The 25,449-nt window shown below is 35.6% G+C and overlaps 1 protein-coding gene across 7 annotated transcripts in view; it reads right to left on the bottom strand.

The window, feature by feature from the left end:
• LOC129237212 (cAMP-specific 3',5'-cyclic phosphodiesterase) overlaps window positions 1–25,449 on the bottom strand; it is a 197,292-nt gene that overhangs the window by 26,226 nt on the left and 145,617 nt on the right. For 6 of the 7 annotated variants that reach the window (XM_054871738.1, XM_054871743.1, XM_054871739.1 and 3 more), the window contains one exon: window positions 24,335–24,373. The exons of the other annotated variant lie outside the window; for it this stretch is intronic. In XM_054871738.1, the coding sequence (XP_054727713.1) occupies window positions 24,335–24,373 (39 nt within the window). The remainder of the gene's footprint in view (window positions 1–24,334; window positions 24,374–25,449) is intronic. 7 annotated transcript variants of the gene reach the window in all.

The raw sequence follows: 25,449 nt of genomic DNA, 5'->3' as shown, positions 1-25,449 counted from the left end.
TTAATGGCTTTCACTACCTCCAATTTCGAACTGTATTTCGGGCGCGATTGACTTGCTCTTCCGGCGCTTTATAAATATTCCCACACTATATTATAATATTGAATCCTTTTTTTCAACTTTATGATGCGAAAACTTTTAAACAAACAAAAAAATCAATTTTAGTTAATTTTTTTTATTTTAGTATTTTCATTAATATATTTGTTCACAGCTGGAGCTCGCCCGCTTCAATTGCCCTTTTGCCACAGCACAGAAAAAATCACAGCTTTTTAATGCGTTTTCAATTTTTCTTCTTTGCTATATATAATTTTAATGGGATTGTTAATTTCGCGTTTTGAATATTCCCGCGGCCATGCGGCCTCAATCTGGTTGTCTGTGTTGTCCGCGCGCACAAAATCGCACAGCGTCTCAACGTTTTTCCCACAAAAATGAAACTGCGCGTTGTGAAAGTTCTTCCACGGCGATTTACAAATAAGCGCAAGCACAGACGAACGTTCATACTATACATATGCGGCGTGCGTTTTTGTTGGCTATCAGCGGTCAGCAGCAACATCAGTGGCGTACCTCTCTGATCGCTTCAATCTCAGACTTGATATTGTTATGACCTATACATGTATTATCATTATCATCATCTTCATGACTCACATCAGACTACACATCCTTATTAGACTAATCATCCATATCTTAATATTCTACGATGACATTAGCATCAAGCTCATAATGAACACCTCTCCCTATTTTTTGCCTGACGTTGACAGAGAGCCATTAAATGGTGGCAGCGAAAAGAGAAACAATTGCACTACGAGTAAATCTCAATTAAAAGTTTACGAAACAGATTTTTATTTGGAGATTTGTGCCGTGACGCTACTCAATTTGCTTACAGAGCCTTCAGTTGATCAATTTATTTGTTTTAGCTTTTATCGTTTTTCTGTAGTATTTCTAGTATGGAAATTTATTTTATTTTTCTCTCCCCCAAATATACTGACCAGACGGATTTGACTCTGTCCACGGCTGTGCCAAATGTTTAGTATTTTTGTGGCTGTTCATACAGCGTTTTTTTCGTACGCGCTTTGAGTTTTACCGTTGTTGGTTTTGGCGTGCGCACAACAAATGCGCTGAGATTCTTACACTTACCTACCATAATATTTACAGGGTCCGGCACTCGAAGCATAACCAACTAAAAAGGCCATAAATTTAGTTAGGAAAATTATTTTTATTCAATTCAAAGTAAAAAACGTAAATTTACTTTTGCTCGATTTGCCTTGACTATGGCCTTGAGACGGTCCAGAAACGAGTCGCAACCGGCTCGAATGTGACTTGCAGGTATTTTAGGCCATTCGCAGAGAATGACATTTTTCGGCGCCTCGAGACTGGCTCAAAGAAAAGAATCTATCGGATTCGCGTCGGAGACGGTGAGAGACGGTTTGTGACGGTGCCGAGTCCTGTTGAAACGTTCATGGTCTGCCACCGAAATGTTTGTCTGCCCATGGCTTCAAAGCAACCTTCAGAATATTTTTCCGATAATATTTTGCATTTACCTTGACGCCAAGCTCCATGAAAACGATTGGAGAGCACCCATCTGCGCTTATAGAGGCCCAAATCATTACATGTGGCGGGTGCTGCCTCCTGGTTGCCAATTGATGACTCAAATGAACACTTGGCCAAATAAACTTTATCGTTTTTGGAGTTAACGAATTGCTCAATTTGAAAATTTGTCTGACCAGAAAACATATTGTATGGAAATTGACCGCTTTCGGCCAAGCGAAGCAACTCCTTCGCTCTCTCAAGGCTGATTTGTTGCTGCTTTAGTGTAAGATCATGCGCCTTTTGAAACTTGTAAGGCTTGACTTTGAGATCATTTTTCAGTATGCGGCGGATGCTATGGTCAGATATTTTGAGTTCTCCCGCCATTTGATTGCCACTTCGTCGGGGATTTCGCCCAAGTCGCTTCTTCACTTTTCTAACCATTTCACGTGACGTTGCAGTCTTTTGATGACCGCCTTCATGACGTTTCGCGATGCTACCAGTATCATTGTAACGAGTAATGGTGCGATAAACCAAAAATCTCATTTACTTTAAGGTACTCGAGCTCACGATCAATCGCTGGTTGTGATTTTCCAACCAAATATAATGCAATCACACTATTACATTTGAAATTCATTACTGATTTTCTGTTTTCGCGTTTACTCTCGGCAAAATGCTTCTACTCGCTTGTAAACAATACTCTGGGCAGCCAGTTAGCCAACTAACAGACAGCTGATGTACAGGCATCCATCATCCATCAGCTCCGCGAGCGGTCTGAAATTGGTTACACTTCGACCTGCACAAAAAAATTAATATTTGTTTTGGATGTTTTCTAATAAAAATATGTTCTTCGTTTTGTCACATAGATTACAGATATATTTGAATCTATTTCATATTCTTTTTATGGATGTGTTTGTATGTTTATTAATTTATAAATTTTTTCTTGTATTTTATTTGTGAATTAAAATAGATATTTCAAATGAGTTCAAGAGCACATAATTACTCACACACAATATTCCTCAGAAACAAAAATAATAATATAAAATATTAACACAATTTTTCTTATGTAAAATAGTTTTGGTGATGAGTAAGAAAATTTTGTTAGCTAAGCTGTTTGTTTGTTAAAATTCTTAGTCAATTGAATCGTAAGTTGAATATCAAAATTCATGTGGAAATGCCATAAGAAAATATTTTAAGACTTTATTTAATGTGCTCAACATGTTTCTCTTCCTTTTTTTTCCTTCCACCTTTCCTTTTAAAAATAAAAATTATTCCCAGACAAAGGCAGGAAATGCAGAGAGGATGTTGAGGAAACTAAAGAAAGCCTTCTGTGCGTTTGAGGGTCTGGAAGACGTCTCAAAAGCGGATCTCTCAGCTCTGCTTGGATTCGCCAAACGCGTTGACATCCTACATGATGGGTATTTTCAGTTTTCATAGAGGTCGGTCTCCATCTGGTATTGCTAGGGACCGAAAGATCTATGCGTGGCTTAATGCCAACCAGGCTAACCTAACCTAGTCTAACCTAAGAACAATAAATACCATATAATAGAATAAAATTTCTCATTTTTCTTGTGTTAACGTTCTTCTCTGGATAACATATCTTCTCATCTAAGAGAATTAAATGAATTTGTTTTTGTTAGTTAAGTTTTCTTGCTATTTCCGATTCGCAATTGTATTAATTTCATACATTTTATATGATTTTTGTGAGCTTTGTTAAATGCTGCGTATGAGATTATTTTATACAATATTTTCTTGAATGTAATCGATCAATAATATTCGGGTAACAGGTTAGTTTTAATCTTAAATACGAATAATAAAACATTCCTTACAGTTCGTTAGTTGATATTATATATATATATAATTGGCGCGTACACCCTTTTTGGGTGTTTGGCCGAGCTCCTCCTCCTATTTGTGGTGTGCGCCTTGATGTTATTCCACAAATGGAGGGACCTACAGTTTCAAGCCGACTCCGAATGGCAAATATTTTTATGAGGAGCTTTTTTCATGGCAGAAATACACTCGGAGGTTTGCCATTGCCTGCCGAGGGGCGATCGCTATTAGAAGTTGGTTGATATTAAGCCATTTTAAAGTATCAAGCATGCATATTATTAGGGTCAATGTATTGCATAACAGAATAAAAGGAATACTCTCACAACTTATTTCTCATTCGATCAAATCTCTTCTAATTCTACGAAAAGAACCAGCCTTCTTTGCAATTTTGCTACATACATAGTTCAAACAGGTTTCAAAATTCAGATTTTTATCTATAACTATGACTAGGTACTATACTTAATTTCATAAATTTTTCTATGATTACATCATTTTTTAAATTTCCATTTATTATGATAGACTAAGTTTTATTAGCATTCATTTTTACGTCAGTGTTCATTTTTCAATGCATATGCGTTCAGTTGTTTACAACAAAGTTTCTTAAACTTAAATAACATAAAAATATTTCACTGATAGCAACAACAATTCTAAACTGCAAGTTTTTCGGAAATTGACGGGAGGCTTCCAGATTTTAATTTCGTTATTTACAATTTATTAAAACTCTTTTTTGAATACAATATCAATCAAGTGGCCACCTTTATTAGCAATCACAAACTGCTATCTTTTTTCTGCGATTATCATCACCTTGTCAAGCATATCGGGTTTTATAGCATCGATTTCGGATGCTTCGGTGTAAAGCGATCCGTGGTTGAAATGGTACTGAATTGACGTATCGAAAACATGTACGAAGTGTGTTCAGAAAGTATCGCGATTTTTGTTTTTTCAAAAATTATTTATTTATTCATTAATATCTACTTTGTCCCCTTTAAAGAAATTCCCATGAAACAAAGTAATCCCCATGCACTTGTGCCAACGTTTTTTCCAATCTTCGGAGCACAAAAAAATAATTTTTTTTTTATCTTGTTCAGCTTCTCCTTCGGCATCGAAAAAATGACGGCATCGTCTTTATCTTCTCAATCGTAGCGTAGCGTCGTCCTTTCATGGGCTTTTTCAGTTTCGGGAACAAGAAAAAGTTACTGGAGGCCAGATCTGGGGAATACGTTGGCTGTGGCATCATTAGTGTGTTGTTTTTGGCCAAAAAGTTGCGCACAAGCGACGATGTGTGAGCAGGGGTGTTATCGTGATGCAAAAGCCAATTTTTGTTCTTCCACAAATGCAAACGTTTCTGACGGATTGCATTGCGCAAATTGCGCATAACTTGCAGGTAATATTCCTTATTGACCGTTTGCTCAACGCCCCTGCAATCGAAGAAAACGGCAAGCAAAACTTTTACATTCGACCGAATTTGGCGCGCTTTTTTCGGTCTTGGTTCGTGCGGCAGCTTCCATTGAGATGATTGAGCTTTGGCTTCCACATCATAACCATAAACCCATGATTCGTCATCAGTTATGACCCTCTGGAGCAAATTTGGGTCGTCGCGGGCAGAGTCGAACATCTCATTAGGAATGTTCATGCGTTGCTGCTTTTGGTCGAAATTGAGCAATTTGGTACGAATTTTTAGGCGACCCGTCTCATGTCCAAATCATTGAAAAAAATCGAATGGCACGAGCCAATCGATATGTCTAGGTCCTCCGCAACTTCTCGAACGGTGATTCGACGATTGGCCAATACCATTTTCTTCTTCTGAAGTGCTCGGGCGTCCGGTACGCTTTCGTCGTTCACATTTTCCCGGCTTTCTGAAAATATTTTGTACCATCGATATACGTTCTTTTGGTCCAAAGTAGCTTCTCCATATGACACAGTAAACATTCGGAATGCATCCGCGCGCTTAATTTCGTTTTTCACACCAAATTTGATACCGGTTCTTTGATCCATCTTTTTGAATGGGTAAAAATCGAAGACGAGCCGAAACACGTGCAAGCAAAGCAGCTGTCAACAATTAACTGAACATTCAAAATGGCCAAACTCGTCGGCATGAGTACCACAACATATCGCCATAAAAAAATCGAAATTCGAATATACGTAACCTTCAAAAATTCAAAATTCGCAATACTTTTTGAACACACCTCGTATGTTGAAATCGATCAGTTGGTAAATGATAAAGTTATTCAGCGTTTACATACCGACATAAAATATGGCAAACCCTGCATTCTGCAATATTGATATCGATAAATGTTTCTAAAAATTAATCAGCTAAACATTAACGACATTTCGTCCCCTTAGTATAACAATAGCCTATGTGCTCATAGGCTATTATTTTTTTATTGAATTTTTGGATTCTCCATCGTCGATTTTATATGTGGTTAAAATTTTGTCAAATTCTACTTCCACAAAGTGGGTCAAAACGTCAGTCAAAAAATAATAAATATTTACAGACATAACGAGATTTGAGTGAGAGCTACTTTCGACAAAAAGTTTGAAATTCATTTTGTCAAAACATCAAAAAATTTATAGGCTATTTTAATACTAAGGGGACGATTTGATTCTAACTTGCCATACAGCGCTCTTAACAATAAATTTATTGCAATATTCAAGCCACCATTGACGCCGTACGGCCAGATTTATTTAAGAAATTACTAAAAAATTGGACTGTGCGAATAGACCAAATAATAAATGCCAAGAAGTAATCTACCAGATTATAATAAAAAAATTCTTTTCGACAATTCTTCTGTTTCGTATTATTAGTTTAAGTTCCCAAGCTTTTAAAAACACCTGTTACCATGGTATATATGTAATAATAACATGTTTGCTTGTATGTGTAATATTCATAAATTCCTTCCACACATTAAATACAGAAAAAATTCGTATTAATTTAAAAATAACTTTTTGTGCCTCTCATAAGCGCACATCTTTCTTAACCGGACAAACACACTGCGACATGTACTTATGTGTATATTTGTATATACGGAATAGTTCTATAGTTTTTCCATGCATTGCCAGCTTAGTTATTGTTCGGCGATTTAACTAAGGTGTAGTTAAATTTATGAGTTTCTGATTTAGTTGAGATAATTAAAAAATATTATAAAATTTACAGGGTTTTTTGTTAGCACCGGGTTTACTCATTAAGAAGATCAGTTGAATGGAAATGTCAGTGTTCTTATTAGTGGTAAATTTTCGAGGGAGGTAAAAAAGGTTAAGTGAAATTTGTTGAAATTTCTGGTCACTATGCCAAGCAAGTATAAGAAGTCCATCCATTTGACGCCGTCGCGTCTCGTACTTACATATATATTTACAATTGTTGGCATAAAATTAATTGAATTTTGTCACTTGCCATCATCACAAGTAAACTAAAATACGCAAAACTACGTATATATGTAGTACACACACTTTTTAGAATTAAAAGACAAATCAAACTTTCAAAAATTAACTTGCATACGTGCACGCATCTAAGTAGAGCAAATCAGTTTGTCATTGGTGTGCAAAAACAGCAGCAGCGCTGCCACTGATGAACAGCGATAATTCTTTTAATTGCTCGTACATGCAGCTGTTTAATTAATTTTTAAACATTCTATGATTACACGCATTAGGGATGCTCTCGTTTGTGTATCACTTTTATACTTTTAAACATTCAAAATAGTTCCCCAGAACGTCAAAATTGTTCTAATGACAGTTCAATATATTGTTTATAAGCCATCAAAAGCACTTGCGTCTCAGTTTTGTTGAATTTTTTTTCTGTCATGGAATTCAAACGTAATAGTTTGATTGCGTTATATTTGGCTGGAAAATCAAAACACAACCAAATGTTTGTGTATATATATATAATTGGCGCGTACACTCTTTTTGGGTGTTTGGCCGAGCTCCTCCTCCTATTTGTGGTATGCGTGTTGATGTTGTTCCACAAATGGAGAGACCTACAGTTTCAAGCCGACTCCGAACGGCAGATATTTTTATGAGGAGCTTTTCCATGGCAGAAATACACTCGTAGGTTTGCCATTGTCTGCCGAGGGGCGACCGCTATTAGAAAAAAACTTTTTCTTAATTGTGGTATTTCAGCGAGATTCGAACCGACGTTCTCTCTGTGAATTCCGAATGGTGGTCACGCACCAACTCATTCGGCTACGGCGGACATTATTATAGTTAGATATATTTCACCAAAAAATTGTATTAATTATTTAAATTGAAACAAAAACTCATAGATTTGAAAATAAAAATAATTACTCGCCCAATGTTCTGTCTGACAAAAAGCCAATGAGCGCAAGTTGCTCATACGCGTTGTTGTTCATGTGTGACTGTGTTGCTGCTTGATAAGTCTGCCTGATGGGAAGTGATCGAAAGAGACTTGGTTTTAAGCCAGTTTAGTAATTTTAAATTAATTTAACAAATCCGAGTTTTTTTCGTGTGTCAGGAAATTCGTAAATGAAGGTTACCACGAAAAACTTCAATTAATTAAGCTGTTGATGACGTTAACAATATCAACATAACCGGAATTCAAATATTCAAGTATAGTATGTACAAATGTATCTTTCACCCCCAGATTAAAGAAATGGCATTTGTGGCTCGGAAAACTCTTTCCAAAAATGCGCTTCATTCCACGGGACGACGGAAAATCTACACCGAATGTCTTTAGAAAATTATTTTTTGAATTCTATTTCGGTTACTAAATGCCGAAGTACAGTTTCATATTCTTGGCGCCATAGTAACGGGTGATTTTTTAGCTATTATCTTTTTAAACAATTGGTTTAAACAGCTTCGTGTTTCACTGCCAAACGTTTTCAGTTTGGTCTATAATTTAACCATGAATCGTCTTACAAATGAACAACACTTGCAAATCATTGAATTTTATTATAAAAATGCGTGTTCTGTTAAGAAAGTTTATCGCGCGCTTCTTCCATTTTATGGTCAGTTTAATCGACCCACTGAAGCGGCTATTCGAACTATTGTGACCAAATTTAGAACCAAATTTACATTATTGGACATCAAACCGCTCACGCTTACGTAGAGTGCGAACTGAAGAAAATATCGCAGCTGTATCGGCCAGTGTTAACGATGACCATCAATTATCGATTCGTCGCCGTTCGCAGCAATTGGGCCTCTGTTACTCTTCAACGTGGAAAATTTTGCGAAAGGATTTAGGTGTGAAGCCTTTCAAAATGGTGAGCGCTACCGTGAAATGATATCCAACTTTTTTTTGCCCAAAATGCAAGAGCTTGACTTGCATGACATGTGGTTTCAGCAAGACGGTGCCACATGCCACACAGCACGCGTAACAATGGATTTGTTGAGAGGCGAGTTCGGTGAATATTTTATTTCACGTTCGTGACCTGTCAATTGGCCACCCAGATCGTGCGATATAACGCCTTTAGATTATTTCTTGTGGAGCTATGTTAAAGCTCATGTCTATTCAGACAAGCCTGCTTGAATTAACGCATTGGAAGACAACATTAAAGCAATTATATGTGAGATACCGGCCGAAACATTGGAAAGAGTATGCCAAAATTGGACTAAGCGGATGTACCATTTGAAGCGCAGTCGCGGTCAACATTTGCATGAAATAATCTTCAAACATTAAATTATATGGACTGTACTATCGATTTAAATTAAAATTGTATGCATTTTTCTATATTTTACGTGTGTTTTTTGAAAAACTTTCCTATAGCTCTTAAAAAATCACCCTTTAGTACATGAGTTAGTTAAACACACCACGAGTTGTTTGTCTGGATAAGCCGCTGTTATTTAGTCGCATTTTCGTTTTCCTATTTAAATGCTCGATAGTTAAGCCATTCAAATGTGTATGCAAATCAGAGAAACTTATGTACATATGTACTTACATATCACTCGCCTCAATCATTTATGAGACTATATGCTCTTCTCATGCGTCCTCCTCTTGCATTGCTTTAATGCTGGCACACTGGCTTGCACTTCCGCACTGCTGACGCGCGTCATATTGGCTGAGTGAAGCGCGTGATTTGTGCACATCTAATTAAAATCGTGGACACTTTATACCTTATATATTTGTGTTGTTGTTGACGTACATACGTGTTCATGCTGCAGACCTCATTAAGATTTTAATAAAATTCACAAATGCTTAGTAAAAGAAAACATGTTGCATGCGGGCGGCGGTTTCTTGGCATGTGGCATGAGTAATTTAAATTTATATTTCTAATTTAGAACATACAAATGTCAATGACATATTAACTGTACGTATATTTATGAGGCCGCCGTAGCCGAATGAGTTGGTGCGCGACTACCATTCGGAATTCAAAGAGAGAACGTCGGTTCGAATCTCGGTGAAAATACCAAAATTAAGAAAAAGTTTTTTCTAATAGCGGTCGCCCCTGGGGAGGCAATGGCAAACCTCCGAGTGTATTTCTGCCATGAAAAAGCTCCTCATAAAAATATCTGCCGTTCGGAGTCGGGTTGAAACTGTAGGTCCCTCCATTTGTGGAACAACATCAACACGCACACCACAAATACGAGGAGGAGCTCCGCCAAACACCCAAAAAAGGTGTACGCGCCAATTATATATATGTATAAGAGCATATCGCGTTTCCGCTGAGCTGTAAGTACTACATTTGAAACATCTTTTAAGCGGACTCTAAAGCAGCGGACTTTAAAGTGGACTTTAAAGCAGGCATATTTTCCGGATTTCGTCGCATAAGGTCACAACGGGTGCACCCTGCTATAAAGCGCAAAATGTGCATTACCTGCAATTACTTTGATTTGTACCCGATTTTTATCAACGAATCGTTCAATGATACTTTGCACCCGTGGCATTGATCAATTTAAATACTTCGGCTGCATTTTCCACTTTCGAATTTTTTAATCACCAATTTTCGCTATTCAATCGTATAAGGAGGGCCCGTTTTATTAATGTAAATTTTTATACCAATCACTTGACCATCGGAAACACACTAAAAATTACATATTGCAATAATTGAACGCTAGTTACAAAAATTGGAAAATGAAAATACCGTTAACCAAGAGACTAGCTCTCGTCACAACGAGAATAAATATGAAATAAGCTGGGCACGCTCATGCATGCATGACCATCAGCTTATATGTGTGCGTGTCACGTGCATGACGCCTGCCCGCAAACGTTCATGCAAAAAATGTCATGCGCCATTTGAACTGAGTGTCCGTAGCGTGCGCACGTAAATATGTCGTCTTCGGAAGATGATTTGTTGTTGCTTGTAACTGCAGCAGTTTTACTTGAATTTCTTCCGCACACCTATTCATCTCGAATGTCAGCACAAACTGAGACACTACTGCATGTCATGCAGACTGCGACACGGTCATGCAAAGCGAAAAATTCTAAAATTTTTGATTTTCATCATGCAAAAGCCGACAACAAGTATGTATGTGTGGCACGAAGCAAGTACGTGTGTCACCCGACACGCACACATATAAGCTGCTGGATATGCATGCATGAGCGTGCCGCGAAGCTATTAAGCTGACTATAAACAGGGCGATTTGTGCCTAGTCCGTAGTACACACACTGTACATAAATCCGTAAACCATCATGTGCATTAAGACATATTTTGAATAATTCACTTTTTATTGGCCATAATGACGACTCATTTTTGAAATACTATAAATTCTTCTAAAATTTTTTTATTAATACCTGCCATTTTTCCTCTTACTCTTACTTCGACGATGGTCAGTAAAAAAATGAGAAAATCCACAAACTGCGCACATTAGCAACAAATTCCAGGTAAATGAATAATTTCAATTACTCCGGGCTTGGACGATGGATTTTCTCGGAACTGCAACAAATCGCTGGCAATTGTGCTTCCTTCAAGGCCAGCTTTAGTGAGAGCGGGACTGTGTTTGACTAAATATTTAGATTAAATCTTTTTTAGTTGGGACAGTTTTTCACGTTATAACAATCTAGATTCTTAAGTAAGAACTTTATATTTTTTACAAGGGTGTAATGGGCGAAAATGGCAAGGAAGAGCCTGTGGTCTTTGCTAGCTTAAAAAATAAACTGCTGTAGAAAGAGTAGAGTAGTTTACTTCGCTTCTGCCAATAAAGGAATATCACATTCACTTTCGATAACGAGCGAAATTGAAATCGATATGAAAGACTATTTTTAAAATACGTGTTTACTGCAGAGGATTATCGGGAAACTCGTCCTAGATACTTAAGAGGTTTGTTATTTAGGTTAACCATTTAGTTAGGTCAACCTTTTTCAAGATATTCGATTTTGAAGACTATTAAAAAAAAGATAGTTTCTTTTTAAATATTAGTTCAATATTAGTCGATTTTATCTCTAATAATCCAGTTAATAAAAATCTTCAGTAATGTTTCAACCAAGCTTGACAGTTGAGAATGGTTAAAAAAGGTTTGAACTTACGACTTTTCATTTAGTGTTTCCTGATTCGCATCCCTAACAACAAAATTTTTGTATGGAAACTATTCTGTAAATTATTTTAAACACATTTATGGCTTTTTAGCTATCCCTGCATCTAGGACTACTTTCCTGGTAACCCTTAATGCATATGTATGTACATACATATGTATTTATATGTACATATCTACATGCATTCATATTCATACACACATATATAGATACATACAGGGTTGGCCATATTAAACTGACCCATGTGATTATTAAAAAAATATGGAAAAAGAAACATTTTTTTGTGTTTCATAGTGAAAAACATTTAATTTAGTTCAAGGAGATTCGTTTACATCACTTTTTGAATATGATATCGCGCAAGTGGTCGCCCTTAGCACGTATTTGGATATGTACAGGGTTGGCCATATTAAACTGACCCATGTGATTATTAAAAAAATATGGAAAAAGAAACATTTTTTTGTGTTTCATTGTGAAAAACATTTAATTTAGTTCAAGGAGATTCGTTTACATCACTTTTTGAATATGATATCGCGCAAGTGGTCGCCCTTAGCTCGTATAGCGTAATGTGCCCGTTTTTCGGCGTTTTCCATAGTTTTGGCCAGCGTCTCGGCCGATATGGCGGCTATTTCCCGTCGGATATTGGCCTTAAGTGCGCCTTGACGTAAACCTTAGATTTCAAATTACAGTAAAAAGTTATAGGGTTACTCAATGGGTCAGTTTAATATGGCCAACCCTGTACATCTATACCCATTTTTTAAGGTCTGTGGAGCGTTAATGTACATCACTCCAATTGAAAAAAACAGAAAAAACAATTAGAGACAATAATATGTACTATGCACATATGTGTATGTTATCACGAACTACCAAAGCTCACTGAATTACGTTTTTTCACGACACAACTAAGAAAAAAGTGTTATTTTGCTTTATTTCCATCATATAAACGCAAAGTTTATTTTTATTTTCCTACATATGTATGTATGCATATTCGAACATTTGCATTGGAAAGTTTCCTCTGCTTTTTAGTATCTGCTATTTTCATTATTTATGGGGCATACCTTTCAAAATATACCCTCACCCGTTTTTACCACGCGGAACATTTTTATACCCGTGCACTTGTGGCCAACGGCATTATTATTTTGGTCACATAACGGTTGTACGTGTGTAACAACATAAAATAAGCACAATAACTCCAGCAAGAATTAATGAATATCTATGAAGCGTGGTACACATACATATTGCCCTTTGTACAAGGTAATTTGGTAAAAGACCCGAAATCGGTCTATAACCTGCCACACCAGCCTTATAAGCGCGATTTTCAAAAAAGAAAAAAAGAAAACATTAATTAGCAAAATTACTCAAAAATGGTACAAATAATGAGCTCAAGAAAATAAATGCGACGCTATTAGAATTAAAGAAATAGGCGGTGCCTCATCCACTTTATGGGTGTACATCGTTATCGACTTAATAAAAGCCGTCTAAACTTGCACCCCACTTCATTTAGATCCGACATATGTATGAGTACATATATATGCATGCAATTATTAATTAGACCGGATAAAATCTCGCCCACTTTTTATGTCCTAAGATTAAATTTCCGCTCGTTCATCTGAGCTATAACTCTCATTTTCTATGAGTTTGGGTACTTTCAAAAATTAACAGCCAGTCCAAATTAAATTATACTATGTAAAATGTGCGCTGGTATATAAAGTTTGGTCCGGACCGAATTTAGTTTTCCTTAGTTATTTTTTTATAATTTTCCCTGCCAGCCACTTTTTTAATTTTTGTTTATCTAAACCATGACTGTGCATTTAAAGAATTTTGCGATCCAACAATATGATATTTGACATCAACAACATTATCACTTTCATAATCAGCAACTGTCTCTCTAAACACTTGGCTGCCCATTTGTTTGTCAGTGGGTGCTTAAGCATGTGAGTTAGAGAGTATACGTACATATATGTATGTATGTATACGAATGTACTCAGCTACTTGTCTAAGAATAATGGGAATAATAATAGCAGTGGAACTTTGCCCACTGACACAAATAGCGTTGGATTTGCAGATAAATACTATTGTTTATATAATATATGTACATATATACATTAAGTAATTAAATAGGAGGAAAGCATCTATTTACATATGTATGTATGTATATACACACCCGCATACCTATAGAAATAGAAAGTATACCTTATAAACATTAGGCTTGGTTAACAATATGGTAATTATTGGAAAATTAATCTCATTTTCAGGCCTCACTTTAGATAATGAATGTGGAAATAGGTTGGTCCTCGATTCGAGAACTAGACCATTCTCGAGCAAACCGGAACCTTCGTTACCCTTCGTTAATATTAGACAATCATTCTCTTTTATTGAATTACGATCTGCATTTATTATCGAAGGTGTGGCATGAAAACGAAATACGCTTTCCAACCATTTTCAAATTGCGGACTAAGCTTAATATTTATTGGCAACACATTTTTTGTTTTTTGAAGAAAGAAAATTTATTTCATTATTTTTGTTTTAATTTAGGGGTTTTCATAAATTTTGAATAAGATAAAAACAATAAAGTAACAAACGTGCGAAAAAATGGAAAATTCCCCAGACATTAGAATACGTCATTTTCTCTCTGTTACTATAGTCTTAAATTTTTTGACTAACTCATTTCGAATTCGTTTCTAGTGTATATAATGGATGCCGAAGGTCATTTTCGAACGTTTGCCGCAATGTTTATTGGGTATTTTAATGTGTAAAAGCACGTGTCAACATTTTACAAACATATGCATGTATATTATAAAGGTCCTTGTTTTAAAATGGTGTGCAATTATAACTTTTTCATCGAGTTTTGCAAATGTCAAACTTTATTCAGATTTTTTCAAGGAGATGAAAAATAACTGTAGATACATACATACATACATATGTATGAAGAATTAAGCTGGTTGTTTCAAAACTTTTAGAATATATAAAAAAAGAAGCTTTACACTGTTTTTGAAATATATTATATACTCCACATATGTATTATTATATTGTAATATATATATATATATAGAATGTTTTCGTAAAATACCATACATGCAAAAAATTAAGTTAACATTTCAATTTTCAAAATAGAAATATACGGAATGTATCGAGTTTTCCAATAGGGCAAACAATTTCATATTTAAGTAAAACGCAGAGTAATTGATAAATCTGGCATCCACCTGTATGCTACACGATAGTTTTCAGAATGGAGTTCAGAATTCGTCTATTCGTTGGATCCAAAGCTCTACTAACTTGAAGTTTGGGAATTTAGAGTACGATATTTTTCCCGAACTTTTTAAATGAGTTTTGAGAACTTCAAATTAACAAAATACTCAAATGTTTTTAGTTAATTTTATCTTGTAAAGGTGTGGGCCAAGGTCATTATGCAAATAAGCGCATTTAACTTCATCAGGCCTAAGCAATAAGCATACCTTAAACGAATAGCTTCAAGATTTTCAACTAATCGAAGTGCTTGTAGTTGAGATCCTCAATCATTTACAAGCAAACTTACATTTTACCTATACGAACACGTAATTTACGTTGGGTTTATAGAGAAGGAGACCGTCTTTCCGGAGTTAAGAATGCGATTACTGACGGCTGTATTTTGTTATTAATACGCTGTAAAGTTTTTTTCGATTTCGTAGTGTTCGCCGTAATGTTGCGCCACAATTGGAGAGACCACAAGTTTTATGCCGAGTGGCAATGGATTTTTACGAAAAGCTTTTTCATAGTAGAAACGCAATCGGCCTGCTATTGCTATTTATAGCTTATATTACGAGAATAAACCATTTTGCATTATGAACATTTTATTCTTAATATTTTCTGTATATGTATCTGTTTGTAAATACATACACATATGTATTGCATATATGTATGTATGGAGATGTCGCAAAACATTCACAAATAACACCGTAAACCGTAAATTTGTTTTTGTAAATAGCAAAGTCCCGTTTAAGTAATATGGCAAAGGGGACTAAAGAATAGCACATGCCTTCATTGTTTTTATAGTTTGGATTTAAATTTTTAACGAGTGGACGGGACGAAATTTATTTTCTATGGCGAAACGGCCAATTTGGTTAATCCTAAAAAAATTGAGGCGTTATTTTTAAAATGGTGTACGACAGATATTATTCCTGCCGCCCGCTTCACCATTACGACTAGAAATATACGTTTTTTTTTTTTCAATTGCAATTAAAAACATTCTTAAAAATTTCTATGGCTCAAATAAGTCGTAAATTTGCAAAACTAAAATTTAATAAATGTGTGTAAGTAGTCACGGCCGTGTAGTAGTGTGTGGCCGCGTATTTATTTGAGAATATACACATATGCATTTACCAGTACTTAAATAAAAAGCTATTAAAGAACGTCAAAAAACATAATAAACAACAATGAAAGTAAACAGCTAAATACCAAATTACTACAACGAAGAAAATATATGTACATATGTATGTGCAAGTGTTCAGTGCGAATAGTGTTTATAAATTGACGAAAATAAAGCGAGCAAATTGCTGCAACTCATTTGGCTAAAAACCAAAAATTAAAAAAAAATATTAAAATTGTAATTTCAATACCAGGTTAAATAGCTTGGTGAAAATTTGAATGCGAAGCTAAAATATTTATAATATCTAAATAGTAGGTATATACATACATATGTAGGTATTTATGTACCACCTAGTGAACGAAGCGAAGCGGGCTGGTGAGACCGTTCTTGGCTGGGAGAGGGAAATAGTGACCGCATTGAAGAGCATGGATAACTAATGATAGAAATAGCATGAAACATTTTGATAAGCAGCAAGCAAATAAAGCAGATTTCAAACGCCAGTCTCATTTAAGGGGGTGTGGCACTCATCGACTAAGTATACATACATACATATGTATGTAAATGCGAAATGCCAAAATACTAAATCAAAGGTGAATTTGGAAAATCAAAAGGTTAAAGAAATCTGAGTTCTGGTAATTTTGTAATTGTAATATATTGCTTTAATATTTCAGTTCTTGTTTGCATTTAACTTAACGGCAACTTAACGAAAACAAAAAATCAGCGGTAAAAGACAAAAAATCTGGACGCATATCCATACATATGTACATACATATGTGTGTATGTACATATACGCGCATGGGTTGAGTGCATGCAATACAAAGTAGAAGAGGCTTGTTCTGTTGCCTGCGAGAAAATATCCATTGCTGCTGCTGACTTACATAGATGAAAAAATTATATGGTGGAGATCGGTGCTGTGGCGAGTTTTTTTGCGTTTCAAATTAATGTTTCTTGGACAAACAAACAAAAAAAAAGCTTTAAAAAAGGTGTGTCAGCGGCGTGTTAAAATAGCCAAAAATGCGGGACAAAATAAAGGTAAATATATATAATACCTAGCACTTTTATTAACGAAAATAGAAATTTCAAAAATAATTCAAATGCGACGAACTTTTAAATTTAGCCGAATTTTAAAAATACGTGAAACACACGAAAAATTCTTCCGGAAGTAGCAAAACAAATTGGATTGTACACTAATCTTTTACTAAGGAATTTTTGCACAATAATAAAGGGTAAACAATAGACCTGCCAACCTATTAAATCTTTTCGGCGAAAAGAGCATTTCTTGGCTCTTACTGCAGCCAAGACCAGGCTTAACAAATTTTTAGAAAACAGAGGATATTAAATAGTCCGTAGTTAAATAAATCTATTGGAAGTCCATTGAATCGACAAAGTTGAAGGGAAAATACTTTTCCACTCACATTACTCATTGTATATACATACATACGAGGTGTGTTCAAAAAGTTTCTCGAATTTTGTGTTTTTTTTCAAAAATTATTTATTTATTCATTAATATCTATTTCGCCCCCTTCAACGTAATCCCCATGAGATATTATGCACTTGTGCCAACGTTGTTTTCAATCTTCGAAGCACTTCAAAAAATCATTTTTTTTATCTTGTTCAGCTCCTCCTTAGATGCCGTCTTTATCTTCTCAAGTCACAGGGGGCCAGAACTGGGGAATACGTTGGCTGTGGCGTCATTAGTGTGTTGTTTTTGGCCGAAAAGTCGCGCACAAGCGACGATGTGTGAGCAAGGGTGTTATAGTGATGCAAAAGCCAATTTTTGTTCTTCCACAAATCCAGGCGTTTCTGATGGATTGTTTCGCGCAAATTGCGCATAACTTGCAGTTAATATTCCTTATTGACCGTTTGCACAACGTCCCTGCAATCGAAGAAAACGGTAAGCAAAACTTTTACATCGTCACCAGTTATGACCCTCTGGAGCAAATTTGGGTCGTCACGGACAGAGTCCAACATTTTATTAGGAATGTTTATGCGATGCTGCTTTTGGTCGAAATTGAGCAATTTGGTATGAATTTTGTGGCGACCCGTCTCATGCCCAAATCATTGAAATAAATTGAATGGCACGAGCCAATCGATATGTCTAGGTCCTCCGCAACTTCTCGAACGGTGATTCGACGAATGGCCAATACCATTTTCTTCTTCTGAAGTCCTCGGGCATCCGGTACGCTTTTCGTCGTTCACATCTTCCCGGCCTTCTGAGAACATTTTGTACCACCGATAAACGTTGTTTTGGTCCAAAGTAGCTCGTCAACATTCGGAATGCATCCACGCACTTCATTTCGTTTTTCACACAAAATTTGATACCGGTTCTTTGATCCATTTTTTTGAATAGGTAAAAAACGAAGACGAGCCGGAACACGTGCAAGCAAAGCAGCTGTCAACAATTATGATAACTGAACATTCAAAATGGCCGAACTCGTCGGCATGAGTGGGAGACATGAATACCAACATATCGCCATAAAAAAATCGAAATTCGAATATACGTAACCTGCGAAATTTGTAAATTCGCGATACTTCTTGAACACACCTCGTACATACCTATGTAAATATATGAGATGAATTAGAAATAGTGGGAAGAGATATTAGATTCAACGCTTTTCTTGCCAATACAAAATATGAACACGGCACATGAGTAGGCACGGAACGGATGTCGTTTGAGCTCGGTCTCAGCGGCTGTATACTTTTCTAATACTTTCTATATCTAGCATAACTTCAAAATTGTATATATATTCCAAACATAAGGAGCTTTCCAATATAAGAGAATCAATGCTTAAGAACTCCATTACATTTGTCCCAATAAATTTTTACAATTGGCTTCGCGAACTAATGAAAAATCAACTCAAAAATATTATTTTGTATGCACGGTTTGTTTCGCCCAAGTTTACCGCATCATGACAACGGTTGACACTTTTGACCGACTTCAATTAGAAATGGCGTTTTAACTATTTTCAAGAAGAACTGAGCCTTCACAATGATCACGTTTGATTTGATTGATTAGAGAAACGTCGTTCCATATTTAATATACATATGTATATACAGTGAAAGACTTAAGTCTACATACAGCAGCATACTTTCTTAATTCTCACAGGTATACAATAATTGGAAAACCTATTGATACACTTTTTCGGAATTCATATTTATTCAAAAATTTACAAAAATCAAATTATTTCACTTGCTTTATAACAAAAAAATTAACAAAATAACAAAAAAGCGGTATGACAAAAGTCTACACCATAATCCATAAATCGAACGGTGTAAAGTACCATTATTCGTACATTTCAGTCGTCGTTGCTATTACATACATACATATATACATATATATTATATAGTATAAAATTGGCGCTTATACTCTTTCTGGGTGTTCGGCTGAGCTTCTCTTCCTTTTCATTGCAGAAATTCACTCAGAGGGCGACCGCTGTTAGAAAAAACTTCATTCACGGAGATTCGAACCTACGCACTTTCCAATCGTAGTCACCCATCAACCCATTCGTCTATGGCCGCCGCCGTATTCATATAAATCCGCTTATTTCAAGGGAAATCGACCAAAGTCCGAAAAGCAGCGCTCCGAAATTGGTCAAACATATCGTCGAGACATTGGGAAAAAGTGTTGATCCAAGAACTACAAAGAGTTCTTAATAATAGAGGATATTTCACCACGACACCACGTAAAAATAATCTGATTTCAGAAAAACTGTCGTCTTGGGCTTGAGTTTACACGGGCACATATTGACAAGGGAATGGATTTCAGGTCTAACGTTTATTTACTGACGAATCGCAGTTCAATATATTTGGAAGAAATTATCGGGCTAGAATATGGAGGAGAAGAAATGCAGATATGGGAATGAAAAATTTGATACCTACTGTCAAACACGTCGGTGATAGCGTAATCGCTATAGCTGAAGGTACTGTGGACTGATATAAACATAAAAACGTGTTGGAACAATAATTGTAGCCATAAGTATATAGAATGCTTGTGTATCGGGCAAGGATGGGTTTTCCAAAGAATGGCTCTTATATTACGCACCCAGACAACCGAATACAGACAATAAATACCGCAGAGTCCAGATTTAAATCTGATAGAACATGCTTGGGAGCTTTTAGAGAGAAAAATTTGTCGAAGTATAGTAACTCACGCAAAATCGATAAAGAAAGATTTGATGGAGTCATGGAACCAAATAACGCAGTAAGAGCTTACCCAACTAGTTGGATTAATGCCACGACACCTTTAAGCAGTGATTGATAATGGTGGTGGGTCTACTAAATACTAAAATCATTCAAAAAATCTAGTTTTAAACTGAATAAATTTGTTTTTTAAGCTAATTGAATTGTATGTAGACTTTTTTCACTCCGTTGTTTTGTTAATTTTTTTTTTATAAAACAAGTAAAATAATTTTTTTTTGTACTTATAAATTTATGATTAGAGTAAAGTCGGGTAATATGGAATACCTATTCCGTTTTACCTTGTAACTCAGAAAATGTACACCCAAATCTGTCAAGCTTTGGTATAAATTATCATTGAAGTATTAGCGATAAAATCGTTTGACAAAAAATTCACTAGAATTTATAACAAAAAATTGGGATAAAAAGTTTGAAAAAAGACAAAAAGTGGTAGTTTGAAAAATGTGCGTGTAATTTGGTATAGATGGTTCGGTTAAAATGGTACACTATACCAAATTACCAACTCTACTCTTCCTTTAAGAAACAAGCTTTATCGGTATTAATAAACCTAAAAAGTAATGTAAAAGCAATGTTATATTTGAAACCATTTATTGGAAACATAAGATAAAATTAACAGTAAAGCCTCCTTTTCAGGCTAACATAAAAAACTTACTCTAAAAGAAGAATCCATATGTACACATATGTTTTAAGTTAAACACAAACTTTCAATGAGTGAAAAAAAAATAACTTTATATACAGGATTGACAAAGAAATATGGCACTTCTTTTCGGTATGCATATGTCGTGAGCCGCCGTAGCCGAATGGGTTGGTGCGTGATTACCATTCCGAACTCACAGAGAGATCGTTGGTTCGAATCTCGGTGAAAGCAAAATTAATAAAAACATTTTTCTAATAGCGGTGGCCCCTCGGCAGGCAATGGCAAACCTCCGAGTGTATTTCTGCCATGAAAAAGCTCCTCATAAAAAATATCTTCCGTTCGGAGTCGGCTTGAAACTGTAGGTCCCTCCATTTGTGGAACAAAATCTAGACGCACGCTACAAATAGGAGGAGGAGCTCGGCCAAACACCTAACAGAAGTGTACGCGCCAATTATAATAATAATAATAATTATTTTTTTTTTATGTCGTGAGCCCAGATTAGTTCGCACTGCAAACATGAAATCCATGTATGAGCCACTGCATCGACTTCCCAGCTTTTATTACAAAAATTACACAAGCTGTCTTTTGAAGGAGGAACGTCCGAAAATCGCCGTTTCCACATGATTCTTCTAAAACTATACTTTGATCAGAATCTGTAGTTGACTCCTGTCGTTGTTTTTTACGAGAACTTGCTTTTTTAATCTCGATTTGTTTTGATTTCTTAAGGGACTTTCGCTTTGTTACTTTTTCTATGCTACATTGTAGTTCTGCTTTACACAGAGATGTGGTCAAAACTGTAGGTTTAGCCTTCTTTCCTTTATTGCTTAAGGTTCTCCTTATTTTTGGCGGAGGAGATATCTCCTATGGTGTAATATATTTTTCAGCTGTTTTCAAAGAAATATCACCTATTGGCACATCTCATGTTAATGTTAAGTTAAGATTTTCTAAATAAAATTAATGAAATACATACTAGTTGAAGAAAATATACACGGTGATAACCCAGTGCTTGTAGTCGCCACGGAGGCATTCACTGCTGACAGCAAACTCTAAGAATTATTCATAGTCTTAGGCTAAGACGGGTTCTGTTTGCAAGTCCCTCATTTCACCTGCTATAAAAACAGCTTCTGAAAAAATGTGTTTGTCCAGTGGAAAAATTCCAGTGCTCTTAAACCCATTGATAGCTATTTGACCAGTTAGAACTCGTAAGTATGCCTTCGTTAACAGTCGGACCAAATCATAAAGAGTTACTTTGCGGCCTTGCTCTCGCACAAAACGTCTTACTTCATCACTATAATAAACTTTTAGGGGTCCCATGAAAGTTTTGTCCAGCGGTTGTAATTTGTGAGTAGAGTGTGGCGGCAAGGATAATATAATTACCCCATTATCTCGGGCTAAATGTTTCGAGTATGGGAATAATGCCCATCCAAAATGAGTAAAATGGGTTCTTCTTTTCTCGGTTTTGTAAACTCCATGAAGTGCTTGAACCAAGCAGTGAAATTCGGTATTTGCACCCATCCAGAGAGATGGCACGACGATTTTGCTCCAGGTGGTGCATCCTTTATAAGGAGGGGATGATTTTTTTTTTCTTGGGAAAATAAAATATGGCGGAACAAAAGATCCACCAGAACTCATGCATGTTATACCAGTAATGAGTGATCCGCGTTCTGCGGAAGTCATGGCCCCTATCTGTCTTTTTCCTTTCTGCGCAATAACTTTTGGTTGTCGAGACTGCACTACAGACAAACCCGTTTTCTCGACGTTCCAAATGCGCCTGGCTGAAAAATTGTGTTTCACATATTCATTTTCCAATAAATTAAAAAATAACTGCACGTTTTCTCTTGAGAATACTTTTGCCCTATCAAAAGAAGTGCGAGTTGGTGTCCTCAAGCTTAGTGTTTCGCTATGGCGCTTACAAAACCCATTGAGCCAGTCTTTTCCTTCACATTTTGCCAAAGCATTAAATTTATTTGGTATGCCATTTTTTATAGCCATTTAGAAGGCTAGGAACGCAAATCCAATCTCGTGAGCCCCCAAAATCGAGACTCCATCTCCAAAGAGTATTTAACCAATTCTTGTTCGATTTCTTGGGTGAAAACTGGCTTCCTACCAAGCTTTGTTAAAAGTAACTCCTCAGCCGGTGTCTCGCTTCTAGCCATGCGCTGCAGTGTGGTGTGCGGGACTCAAATGATTTTGAGGCCAGCAAAATACCCTTCGTTTCTTCGTTTTTCACAGCTGCAATGTCCTTGCGCATGCTTTGCACATCCCATTGCATTCGTACTCCTTTTTTATTCATTATTCCTGTGAAATTCCGCCATAAAATAAAAATACTTAACTTTGGAGCATATGGGAGGATAATACCATACTAACCGGTCGCAAGTATACCATATTAGACTCTTTTTCCATTTCTGATTTTTTTACATTTTTTTTTTAATAAAAAACCTTGTAAAGTTTATAACTCATCGTCTGAAATAATTAAATGAGATGTATATTATGCAATTGGAAGATATGTTTCTGCGACTCTTGTTTTAGCGTATAAAACCGTTTCTGGTACACCGTCTTTATAAGTCGACCATACACAACCCCGTGTTTTGAGCAATTGAAAGAAAACTACACAGCTGTCAAAGCTGAAATTTTTTTTCATTCTCTCTTCCTTAATTTAACAGCTGATTCGGTAGGCTGCGTTTCCACAGTGCAAATAGTTTATGAGAAAAGCAGGTTGTACCATATTAGCCGCCTATCCCATGATACCCGACTATACTCTAAATATGAATTCCGAAAAAAACTACATCAACAGGCTTTTCAATTATGGAAAATAAGAAAATATGCTGCTGTATGTCGACTTAAGTTGTTCACTGTATACATATATATGTATATAGATATATGTATATATTGTATAATAGCACCTGTTTTCGACGTTTGGCGGAGCTCCTCCTCCTATTAGCGGCGTTCGTCCTGATGTTCCACCTTACTAAGCTACTTTATCGGTAATTTAAAAAAAGCAAAAGTTGAACATATTTTACCAAAGAATTGGCTAAGCCTGGTTTAAAAGCTGTACACTTAATGCATAGTCCGAAAAACTATTTACGAGTGCATACATATATAAACTTAAAAGCGCAACATTCAGGTGAAACAAGTATAAAAAAATAATAACTAAATGGAATTTAAATGCACTTTTTGAAATAATAATTTTGCTTACTTTGTACAGCTGCCTTGCGTCTAGTGCTCAACAAAACAATAAAATGTTTGCTAAATATTACAAAGAAAGTAGCTAGGCACTTATAAATGCTTTAAAATGCATACGAGCGTTTAAATACAAAGCTTTAAAATATTTTATGTTTTTATTTACTTAATTAAGTATTTCTGTTTTTAGATTTGTTTGTATACGTACGATCGGTCAATCAGGATAGAGGCCTCCTGTTCTTTAAACCTGTAAAAGGTTACAATAACAATAAACGATTGTTTTAAATAGATCTTTTGTTTTGAGGTTTTTTTTTTGTAAAAACTAAAAATTCATGTTAAAAGTAATTTATTTGCGCCTGCATAAATAGTTTTGCATTTTGGTTTTTGCTGATCGTGATGATATCGGTGGTTGTGGCGATGCTTGTAAATATTACCTACGTATGTACATACAAAATAAGCTACAGTTGTGGTTGTTGTGGTGCTATGCAAACTATTTTCTGCTGTACTTCGAAAAATAAAAATTTAACAAAAAAAAATATAATAGAAGCAGCGATGACTTTATGCTTTTGAGAACGCATTTTACTTCGTGCCAACTCAAATCAAAATGAGACTGAAAGTTTGTAAATCCAATGCTTTGTAAAGTGTTTCCAATTTTGTTTTTAGTGGTACTGGAAAGCGAGTAATGGCAATAAATTTATATAAAACAAATTTCAATATAGAAAAACAATGAAAAAAATTTAATTATGCGCTGAATGTGAGAAAAGTTAGTGAAAATGTATGACTCTTTTGAATTGTGAAAAATGTCTATGGTGAAAATTCAATGAGTCAAAATAAGAATTTATGCATAGAGCTCTGAATGTAATTTATTTGACATGTGATAGAAATAAGCGATATTTAGTAGAAAATCAGAAGCAAGTTGATGCTACAGAAATTAAGACGTGTGAGGGTGTTTTTTAATAGTTATAAGATTAAGATTATAAATTTAAATAAAAGATGGGAATTTTGTTCAATCGACAGACAACATAGTTGTATGACATTAATTATTAGGTGCGCAACTAAGTTCCCGCTGTTTGTCAATAGATGCCGCCAGCAGTGTGTGCTAGTCGATTCTAACATAACCTAAACGTCATAAACCAAGCTCAGAAATATGGTAAAAAACTTGCTTCGACACATTAGTGATTTTGTTTTTGTATCATATACTTTTGGTTTTATGAAAATGTCTGATTTTGGGCCGAATAATCGTCATTTGCGGGAAGTATTGATTTTCCTTTTTCATTCAAAAAAAAAAAACGGCGGCTAAGTGCATCGAGAGCTACAAAAAGT

Source organism: Anastrepha obliqua, chromosome 2, assembly GCF_027943255.1.
Source record: "Anastrepha obliqua isolate idAnaObli1 chromosome 2, idAnaObli1_1.0, whole genome shotgun sequence".
In the NCBI taxonomy this organism is placed as follows: domain Eukaryota; kingdom Metazoa; phylum Arthropoda; class Insecta; order Diptera; family Tephritidae; genus Anastrepha; species Anastrepha obliqua.
The sequence above is the reverse complement of the archived record's forward strand: the minus strand, read 5'-3'. Positions and strand labels throughout refer to the sequence as shown.